Genomic DNA, 11,293 nt, shown 5'->3' with positions numbered 1-11,293 from the left:
AACAGAGCACCGTTTCATACTCTACTATGACAGTTAGGAGCCTTAAGCCTAATAACAACAGAAGTCACCAGGCCACTGCTGTGCAGCTAATGCACATATGTTCATAAACTTTCAGTCAGTGCTGCCAACTATATATATATATATATATATATAATTTAGTTTATGTAAATAAATGTATGTATTTATATTTATATAAACTAAAAACATATAACAACATAAACATGATACTACATATATAAACTAAATAATGCTTACACATATATATATATATATATATATATATATATATATATATATATATATATAAACTAGATAATATACATGATATATAAATAATATTTAGAATATCTATAAGTATTTATATATCTATAAACTACATAATACTACATATACTACATAATACAGCTGACTCCTCTGCTGACTCCGCCCTTTTTGCGCTGAAATAAACCGACGCGCAATGAATCTTGGGATACTCTAGGCTGCGAAGGATACACCCAGTGCATCCTTCGTTTCCGAGGAAAAGAAGGCTGCATTCGTACTTTAATTTTGTATGGAAAAATAAATGTCATTATATTAGAAGAGAAGATATGGTTAAAAACTATGAGGAAGGTGGTGTTAAAGTAATTGATTTCAGCTCCATGAATGGTGTTCTAAAACTTAATTGGCTGAGAGCATTTTGTAATGATTCACAGTCTTTCTGGTGTATCATTCCTAATGTTGTTTTTCAGAATGTAGGGGGAATTGATTTTCTCTTAAGATGTGATTTTGACTATAATAAGTTACCCATCAAGCTGTCAGATTTTCATCAACAGGTCCTGCTTTATTGGAAACTCTTGTATAAACATAATTTCACACCACATAATTCTCCTGTCTGGAACAACAGATATATTTTGTTGAACAGAAAATCAGTTTTTTATGAGAACCTGTTTTCGAAAGGAATTTGGGCCATATCACACTTTATGGATGACAATGGGGATATGTTATCGTTCAAAGACTTTTGTTTGAAATTTAATGTTGTTTTTGATGGGAAGAGTTACAACAAATTGATAAATGCTTTCCCAGCTGTTCTTAAATCTATGGTTAAAGAAGATGTGAGTCAACTCTATATAGAAGATACAGACTTTAATAGTGAAAAGATGACTAACAGGTTCATTCGGAGAGTGTTACAGAAAGAGTTGTATCCTGGTCAGGTTAAGCGGCAATATATTGTTAATGACTATGGTCTTGATATAATCTATAAAATTAGAACTAAATATATTTATTTTCCTCTTCCTCCTAAAGTAAAGGAAGTCCATTTTAAAATTCTAAATGACATTTATCCGACTAAGTATTTTATAAAGTCTAGATTTAAATTAGAGACTGATGGATGCATATTCTGCAGTGATGAAGAGGAGGATTTAGATCATCTTTTTTTTCAGTGTCACGTCATCCAAGATTTCTGGTGCAGTTTGTGGGATAGGCTCCACGATCAAGGATTTGATTTGCCAGCTTTGAATTCAAAAATAATCAAATTTGGTAGTTATTCTCAGAACCCCAAGACAGAATTTTTGATAAATAATTTAATTTTATTGGGAAAGTTTTTCATTCATAAATGTAGATTTTTTAAAACTAACCCTAATGTATACCATTTTAAAAATTACCTTAAGAATTTTTTGGAGTCTCTTAATTTAGTTAAAAACAAGTCTGCTGAAAAACTTTGTTTTTTAATTAAAAATGTGATCTGATGTAAATCTCTAAATATATATATATATATATATATATATATATATATATATATATATATATATATATATATATATATATTTTTTTTTTTTTTTTTTTTTTTTTATTATTTTATTTTATTTTATTTATTTTTTTTTTTTGTACACATGTTACTCAACTCGGTGATGCTGATGCCTTGTATTACTATTGGTGCCTTGTTTTTGTTTGTAAGTTGATATTGTAAAATAAAGGGAAAAAAAAAAAAAAAAAGAAGGCTGCATTCGTCGGCCGCATTCGAAGGAGTCTTTGAAATGGGACAGACTAGTCGCACCGCGGTGACGTAATCGGCCTTCAAATGAGTCCTTCGAAGGATGCAGCCCCTGAATTGAGACACAGCAAGTGAGAGCTTACACACCGCTCCACCAACACCGTGCCCTCAGCCGCCGCTGACTGAACCCGCCCCGTATTTACAGATCAGGATGTAAATATAACTGTCTTCAGTGTGACACGAAAGAAATATTGAATTTAACTCACACAGTCTCAGTCAGTCACTCACCTCCTCCACAGTGTCTGCCTCTTTGTAAAAAGCTAAATATCTATTGAACCATTGAACAATTTGTCTATGATAGCTTTAAAAATAAAGAAAACGTAAAAAAAATAATAAAATAAAACAAACAAAAACCCTAAAAAAAAAACGTAAATTAACATTTCTGGCTAACTCCTGCTATTATAATAACATTTAAAAACACGTCAAAAAAACTCATTTATGTGATTCACGTAAAAATGAAGTTACTGTAAAAAGTGACGGCCTATTTAAAAAGCAACAGAAGTTGTTCATTTGTAACATTTCTAACATATTGTGGCGTGGAAGAGGAAGGAAGACCCGTGAGACTGAATGCTCATCAGCTCCTTTTATTGAACCGGCTTGCCACTTACTTACAGTTTTTAACAAGACTAGGAGAGCTAAACCATAAAACCACAGAGTTAAATAGCCCAAAGGCCACCAACCCAGCTGTGTGTCTCCCAGATGGCAGATCCAGAGTGGTGCCCACCCTCTCTGCATAACCCCTCCCAAGGGAGATGCCCCACCCCTGTCATCCTCGCACACAGGAGAACAGAAACATGCCTGCAGGCAGCCACACACACAACCCAGAGCCGCCACAATATTTAGGATGTTTTTTACACACACTTTTCACTCCCACAACCTTAATCCTTTACATCTTAAAAAACACGTATTATGCAAATTAGGTGTTGACGTCATTTAGCGACCCTTAACTGACTGCAGGCCTCATAGCTTAATACTGTAAGCAGGCCAGAGTGAAGCCTTTAGGCTAGAATTCTAATCATCACTACGGCAACAGCATACTGTGATGTCACAGTGGCTGGACGGAATGTTACATAGAATCATCACTATAAAACACAGAGCAGAACAGGGTCAGTTCATTTGGGTCACCGTCCAGTGTAGTGGTAGAAGCTATAACTAAAACTCTGTAGTTTATTGTATAGAGTGTACTGTAGTGTACAGGTGCTGGTCAACGAATTAGAATAATTTGAAATAGTGCAATCATGAAATTCTTTGAATGCATTTTTTGTGCAGAAAGCAAATCAGGTGTTCACCGCACCTGTCCTACTCGTTAGACTAATCACAGAACTCGTTACCTGGAAAAAAAATTTGCTCAGCTGAGCTTTCCAAAAGGCCCATTTAGGCCATTTAACTGTGACACTGTTGTTTTATTGAATTAGAATAATGGAGAAACCGTTTCATTGAATTAGAATAAATGCTCGAATTTTTGTTTTCTGTGAAGAGTGTTCACTGTGCAGTATAAAGTCAGGGTTGAGTAGAATTTCTAAGTTGTAAAATCAATCATGGGTAAGCAGCGCGACCTCTCAACCGGAATAGTGGCTCAAATTCAAGCCCTTCGCCAACAAGGCTTGACCCAAACTAAAATTGCTGAGCAGCTCAGCATCAGCCAGTCTTCCGTCTGCAAAGCTCTCAAGAAAAACTGCAGCAAGCGCACCAACTGTTCCGGCGTCCGAAAAACTTCTGCTTGCGACAACAAGCAGCTGAGAAAGACCGCAGTCAGCAACCGGTTCAAGTCCACTTCCGAGCTCACCGACTTGTGGAACAAGCAGACCGGCGCTGACGTCTCCAGATCAACCACTTACCGTCGTCTGCGCAAACTCGGCTTCAAATCTCGCGTTCCAGCAGTAAAACCGATGCTGAACAAGAAACAAATGGAGAAACGGCTGAAGTGGGCCAAAGAACACGGCGAGTGGACTGCTGAAGACTGGCAGAAGGTGGTCTTCAGTGACTAATCACGCTTCTGCATCTCCTTCGGTGACCAAGGTCCTCGTGTCTGGCGTCGTGGTGGCGAAACCTACAACCACGAGTGCGTGAAAAGATCCGTCAAGTTTCCCCAGAGCGTTATGGTCTGGGGATGCATGTCCGCTCGAGGTGTAGGGAAACTCTGCTTCCTCAAGAAGACTGTCAATGCTGCCGTATATCAAGATGTTCTGGAAACGTTCCTGATTCCGACTGTTGAGGAACAGTTCGGCGAAGAAGACTTCATATTTCAACAGGATCTTGCACCGGCTCATGCGGCAAAGTCGACCAAAGATTGGTTCACTAAAAAACAGCTTGAAGTTTTGGCATGGCGGGCCAACTCGCCTGACCTCAATGTCATTGAAAACCTTTGGGCCATCGTCAAGCGGAAAATTCGCGACAGAAAGCCTACTACGCTGGACCAACTGAAGCAGAACATCGCCACTGCCTGGGAAGCTGTGAGTGCGGAAACTTGCGACAAGCTGGTCAAATCGATGCCACGGAGACTTCAGGCAGTCATACAAGCCAAGGGGGCAGCCACAAAATACTGAGAAAGTGATGATTGTAATTATAATAAAAATTATTCTAATTCAATGAAACGGTTTCTCCATTATTCTAATTCAATAAAACAACAGTGTCACAGTTAAATGGCCTAAATGGGCCTTTTGGAAAGCTCAGCTGAGCAAATTTTTTTCCAGGTAACGAGTTCTGTGATTAGTCTAACGAGTAGGACAGGTGCGGTGAACACCTGATTTGCTTTCTGCACAAAAAATGCATTCAAAGAATTTCATGATTGCACTATTTCAAATTATTCTAATTCGTTGACCAGCACCTGTAGTGTGTAGTGAACACAGTAGAAGACGATGGATCAGCGTTCAGAGCTCGCAGGTGATTCTGTGTTTTTAATGGGTTTTAGAGTCATTAAGTTATAGTAATTAAGTTATAGTCTTAATGACTTAATGAATAAAATGTTTTTTACACTGACTTTTATTGAAAGTTAAGGATTTTGCCATTTTGGACACATAAGCGTGGGTTGTTCATCTACAATGATATACACAGTGCGTCTACAGTTTATTCAGCTAATGTTCAGTAAAATTATATTAATTAATCAGTTAATCACCCTGTACTCAGTCACAAAGCCAGGTCAGTGTAGTGACAAGACCACTGCCCATGAATGATCTAAAGAGGCCTAAAGTCTCTCTGCTTCTCTGTTTTCCACAGAAACCTTTGCCTCCAGTTATGCTGTTGGAGAGCAACTCGGCCAAGGATGCTTTGGCTCGTTCTTAAAGGGAAGACGCATTTCAGACGGCCTGCAGGTTCTGTATCTGTCTAAGATCACAGATTAATGACTGTTATTTCCCTTGTCAATGTTTTAGTTTTAGTAATGTTACTTACTTTTGTCTTTGTTTGTAGGTGGCAGTGAAGATTGTCGCAAAGCAGAAAAGTCACAGATATTTTCAGAACGTATGTGCACCAATAACTAGCAACAACACATGGTGGTCCCACCTTCTTCTCACTGTTCTTCACTGATAGTTCCTCACCATCTAACTCTTTAACTAATTATTTTCCTGTAGTCTGATTGGACCAAAACCATTCCTGCAGAGGTTGCTCTGATGCAGATGGTGAACCAGCCACCCACCTGCCCAAACATCATCCAGCTGATCGAATGGTTTGATGAGCCTGACCATTACATCCTGGTTCTGGAGCTCCCTAACAACTGCAGGGACCTGTGGGGTTACCTTGACCTCTTTGGTGGATCAGTGAAAGAAGACATAGCCCGAAAAATAATGCTTCAGGCAGTACAGGCTGCATCCCAGTGCCTAAAGCAAGGAGTTCTGCATCAGGACATCAAGCTTCAGAACTTTCTCATTAACATGGACACTTCGGAGGTCAAGCTGATTGATTTTGGATGTGCAGACAAGATCAATAGGGCTGAATATGTCTGTTCCTCAGGTGACCGTAGTTTTTAGTAGTTACTTTATTTTTGCAGGCTGTACTTTATATTAAAACACTTACAATAGTGGCTGAATGATAAATAAGTTCAACTGCTCTTTCTTTTCCTTTCACAGAGGAGGATTCACTAAAGAGGAAGTATAAGGCCGGCCCTGCAACAGCATGGGAATTGGGTATACTTCTGTACAGAATGGTGTATGGATGCCGTACTTTTGCAGGAATGCCCCTCTGCAGTATTCTTATGAAACCAAGCTTATCCACCGTTAAGATAAGTGGAAGTATCCTGCAAAACAGCACAATTTTTAAGTTGTGTTTGAAGCTTTTATCTAAGTACGAAAACTTGTACAAAAAAGTTTTACAAAAACTGAAAGCTGAGATTAGAGCTAGAAGAAATGAAACATGAGGGTTTTCAAGATGGCATCTATGTTCCAGACATAGCCAAAAAGATAGTTAGGACCTTACGCATTATGACTCATTACCCTCATTACTTGCAGAGGTATTACATTTCTTAAATGCAAGAGTTTCCTGCGACTTTTGACTCACCATGTAGACATTTATAACGCTGTGTTTTGTTGTAGTTAAACCCCCTATAAAACCTAAAAATTAAACATCTCTTTTTTTATCCAAATATTTTGCACAGCTTGCCACAGTTTGATCAGTTGGTGTCTGCAGTTAAAGGCAGATGAGAGACCGAGCATTGAGGAGATCCTGCAGCATGCCTGGTTTCAATAAAGAATTTCCATCTAACATCAGGTATTCCAGGGAGGAGAATCAGTTAGTCCTAGCCAGTCTAAACCAAATTTTATAATAGAAAAATCGGCTTTACTTGACATTAGTCTTCTAATAGAACTGGCTTTAGCAAAATCCGACGCCTCGGTCGGATTCTGTGTGATGTTGAAATATAACAAACATATTACAAATGGGGAGAAAAAAGGAGAGGAGAAAAGGAGAAGAGAAGAAAAGACTGAAGACTGAAGGAATTGGCTAAAATGGTGTTTTGGTTTTAAAAGCCATTTTAAATAGAGCAAGGCACATTTTTTGGGTCCCACCAGTAGAGCCTTGGTTCCTCCCAAGGTTTCTTCCTCCAAATGTGAGGGAGTTTTTCCTTGCCACTGTCGCTCACTGGGGGTTCTATGTTCTATGTTTCAGGTTTTATGGGCTATATCAATAAATTTGAGTTGATTGGAAGTTACACACAGTTGTTGGTCTTCTTTCAAACCTTTATAACTAGAATGCAGCTGGATTACAAGATTACACTGGATAAGTGTCCAGTGTAATCTTGCAAAAGTCAAAAGACTTTAAAGAGGCTGTGCACACCACTCTGAATAATATGTGATCAACAAATATGGCAGAATAACTTTATAGAAGGGCCAAGGTATTCTGTGAAGAAAACAACATGGATGAAACATCTGAACCCTGAAAAAATCAACCATAAGTAATGTATGGTTTTATTGTGTAAATCCTTGTGTTGACAAAGCACACGGGTGTGTAGATCTTAGAAGAAGGCCCTTTCCTTGAATATCCATTGATCAAATACTGGTATCCAATGACTTTTGGCATGTCAGTGTATAATTTGAATAGATGTGCAAATAATTCAATGTGGTATGTTGTGTTTAGATGTGTACATTACATGACATTACACTACATTACATTTGGCAGACGCTTTTGTCCAAAGCGACTTACAATAGTGAAGTACAAAAGTAATAGAATTTTTAGATATGGCTTAAAGGAGGTCAAAGGGAAATAATGGGATAGAGAAGTGAAGGAGGGGAAAAAGGAAATGAGGTTAGAAGTAGTTAGTGTGTTAGAGGTGTTAAGAGAGTAAGTGCTCTTTGAAGAGCTCTGTCTTCAGGAGTTTCTTAAATATAGTGTACATTTCAACTGCTTAAAATATAACTTCAACCAGCCTAGGATTATAAAACATAGTACATAGATATTAAATAAAAAGTTTGAACTTACATACATTTAACTGATTTAGAAAGATGTACAGCTGATCAGGCATGATTTAATGAACACTGATGAACACTGTACTTTTGATTTATTTTCAAATTATTATATTTTTTGGCCAAATATTGCCTTAAATGGGAAATTTTATTCCTCTTTTTACACAAGGTAAAATTGGTCTGTGGTCTATACAAAACATATTCATGAAGTTCTTTTCACAAAATCACTCTCACATGAAGCAAAGATCTCACCAGCTCTATTCTTGCCAGTTTTAGCCCCTTTCAGAATGAAACATATAAGCTCGGTCACTTTTACGAAAATATGCTATTGTCAGCCACACCATTTATACACTGAGCAGTTACAACACATTCGTGTTTGCTTGTGCTAAATGAGAAAACACAAACAAGCTAGTTCTTGTTAAAGTGTGCTGGACCACAAAACTAATTTTTTTAAAAGTACTTTTGTCTCCTTCATTTGCTGACTTGCCATAGATTCCTAATCCTGTTGTAATGTCTGAGCTTCTCCAAAATGACCACAATGGTGGAGCTTCAATTAATCTAGTGGGTGGGACTGGGTGATGGTGAAGTAAAAACAATTATGAAAATGTACTTTTCTATGGCTTAATTATACAATCATGAAAGACGTTTAAAAATATATTTATTTAACTTAATTACCAGGTAAAGTTTACAGTATTATTTTAGGATGCTTAAGCATATAATTTTAATTGCATTTGTTTTCATAAAATAATCCAAAAATAAGTAGAACATCCTCCTCTGCATCCCCTTAAAAGATCATCAGGTTCATTTAGATAATTAACACCAGAATCAAACCCAGGATTGAGTTGTAAAACTTCTCTAGTTATTGGGCAAAATACAGAAAATATGTTTATTTTACAAGAATAGATGAAATATACATGTTTTCTTATCTAGTGTTAGTATTTAACTTCATCCCAAATTAGGTAGGCTATATCTGTCTGCCTTTCGAACATCCTGCGATTTGGTCAGTCTTTTTTTTTTTTTTTAATAGGTTCAATACTATTTGGACACAGTTCTTGCCATAATCAGCATTCTCAAAGGAATTACATCTTCCACCCATTCATTCTGTGATTCAGTCATTCTTTTCCACAGCCCAGCTTCAGCAGTATTAGAGTCCATCCAGTCCACCTCAGAACCATAACTTTTTCCTGGAAAAAGTCAAACAAAATACAGAACATGTATGAATTTACTACTCGAATATTGTTAGATACAGTCATGGTCAAAAGTCTTGGCCTCCCTGACATTTCTCCCGGAAATGTATTGCAATTACACATTATGTAATACACTTGTTCATATCTTTAGTTTTTATATTTAGTTTAATATTTGAAGGACGTCTTCTCCCAACAGCAAATTTAGGATGTCTGGATGCTTTTTGAAGTATTGTTTGAGGTCACTGTCCTGCTGGAAGACCCATGACCTAAGATGCAAACTCAGCTTTCTGTGCCATATATTGCAATCCAAAAAAAATAAACACTATGGTAATCTTTAGATTTTATGATGCTTTGAACACAGTCAAGGCACCCAGTGCCAGAGGCAGCAAAACACCCCAAAACAACTTTGACCCTTCACCATATTTGACTGTGTTGATGGTACTGTGTTCTTGTCTTAAATTTCAGCTTAAATTTCTTTGGAATTTTATTGTGGCTGCTTATTCGCCATCTGGACAATCCTGCATTTCAACCTTTTATCAATTTTTTCCCTCTGTCCATGTCCATGAAGATTAGCTATATATAGTCCCATGGGCTGTAAACTTCTTGATTATGTTGCTTCCCATTGAAAAATGTTATGCTATTTTTTGTATTTATTTAAGTCCCTAAGACTAAGAGGGTGAAGACTAGTACATGCCTCCTCTAACACATGTAAAGTCAGCTGATACATCAGCTAACAAGTTCATGTCCTGACCATCAGGACCACTGTGCTCTCTCAGAGTCCGGCTGCTGATGCCGAGAAGCATGATGTGGGATTAAAACCAGCAATTCTCAGAGCCTCAGGCCTTTAAGAGACTTAGGCCTCTTGGACGATTCAGAGCACCTAAAATAATGCCATTTAGAGTTTGAATGGAGGCCAGATTTAATATAGTTGTACTAAACCAGTAGTATTGTAGTATAACAATAATGGTCTTATTGACTGTACAATAGCGCACTTCCAGTAAGAACATTAATTCAATAGAATTATAACTATTATAACTGCTTTACACCTAGATGGCTGTATATCTCACCTGTTCCAAGACCGAGCCTCAAGCCCCCTATGAAGTGATTACTGAGCCGGTCATGGTCCCACACAGTGAGCTCCACACAGGCCTCTCTCAGGTCCTCTGGTCTGAGGCCATCATAAACCATGGTGTGATTAAACACTGGGTTTGCCGTCCTTTTCACCACACGAGTCTTTTGCCTACCTTTACGGGCGGTGTCTGGGAGCACTGCACTAAAATACACAAAATGCAAGGGTTGTGAGGAACAATAACTAATTCAGAGATCAACCTGTTTGAATATGCAATGCAAAACAGACATACCACTTGATAAAGGGGTCTATGGTGCCCCTTCTGGCCGGCAGATTCTTACATTCCTTTACCCAGATTTGTACCTCACCATTTTGGGGTGTCTTTTTACCTGCAATCAACAAAACATGTATGTATTTTTGTTTTGAACGCACTTTTAAATCTTTCAATAGATCCATGAATTTTATTGCAGTTGTACTCACAGTACACCCACTGGTTACTTACTTTGAGTTGTCTGTGTAAGGAAACGCAAAGCTACCCTCATCTCCCCACTCAGTTCCAACGTTTGGCTGACATGCTTTGGACTTGACTGGACTGGAACCTGAGAAAAATGAATTAAGAATAAAAGGTGAAATTTAAAATAATAAGTACTATTGATCAATACCATAAAATAACTACTTTCTTTAGGATTTTAATGAAATAAAACAAAGAATCTGCACATCATGTAATGGTTCTAAACTAGGCCTTAGCGATTCTTAAAGACATTTTCACTATATATTATATTATATATTTTTATGCAGAAACGTTTAACCAGTAGCAGCAGAATTGGAAAAAAAAATTAAATATGCTCAAAATGCACTGCACTTACTCGTCCTTTCAGGGCATAGTCCATCATGTGTGAGTTACTGAAGTCCCACTCTGAAAGATCCACATCCACCTCACCAAGAAAGCTGTTCTTTCCAAATGTGTCATTGTGCCACACGGACAGGTTTAAAGTGTGAGATTTCAGATTATCCAATGTTATCTTAAACTGCAGACAAAGCAAAACATTCTGGGTAGTATCAAACTTATGTCGGCCATAAAATAGTAATTTTAAAGTTGATAGCGATAACAAAATTC

At 37.5% G+C, this 11,293-nt stretch overlaps 2 protein-coding genes across 14 annotated transcripts in view; one reads left to right on the top strand and one right to left on the bottom strand.

Annotated features, from left to right (window-relative positions):
* The first annotated feature begins 4,857 nt into the window (after positions 1-4,857).
* LOC111194986 (serine/threonine-protein kinase pim-2-like) lies at positions 4,858-6,551 on the top strand. The gene is made up of 5 exons (XM_049468862.1): positions 4,858-4,912; positions 5,246-5,340; positions 5,438-5,488; positions 5,599-5,977; positions 6,094-6,551. The coding sequence occupies exons 1-5, from the start codon at positions 4,888-4,890 to the stop codon at positions 6,378-6,380; spliced, it is 837 nt and encodes a 278-aa protein (XP_049324819.1). The 5' UTR covers positions 4,858-4,887; the 3' UTR covers positions 6,381-6,551.
* A 2,010-nt stretch (positions 6,552-8,561) lies between these two features.
* sytl2a (synaptotagmin-like 2a) overlaps positions 8,562-11,293 on the bottom strand; it is a 30,587-nt gene continuing 27,855 nt past the window's right edge. For all 13 annotated transcript variants that reach the window (XM_049468827.1, XM_049468825.1, XM_049468829.1 and 10 more), the window contains 5 exons: positions 11,043-11,204; positions 10,679-10,775; positions 10,469-10,565; positions 10,175-10,380; positions 8,562-9,104 (listed from right to left, as the gene is read on the bottom strand). In XM_049468827.1, the coding sequence (XP_049324784.1) occupies positions 8,956-9,104; positions 10,175-10,380; positions 10,469-10,565; positions 10,679-10,775; positions 11,043-11,204 (711 nt within the window). In that variant the 3' untranslated portion in view covers positions 8,562-8,955. The remainder of the gene's footprint in view (positions 9,105-10,174; positions 10,381-10,468; positions 10,566-10,678; positions 10,776-11,042; positions 11,205-11,293) is intronic.

This window comes from Astyanax mexicanus, chromosome 20, assembly GCF_023375975.1.
Source record: "Astyanax mexicanus isolate ESR-SI-001 chromosome 20, AstMex3_surface, whole genome shotgun sequence".
NCBI lineage: Eukaryota > Metazoa > Chordata > Actinopteri > Characiformes > Acestrorhamphidae > Astyanax > Astyanax mexicanus.
The sequence above is the reverse complement of the archived record's forward strand: the minus strand, read 5'-3'. Positions and strand labels throughout refer to the sequence as shown.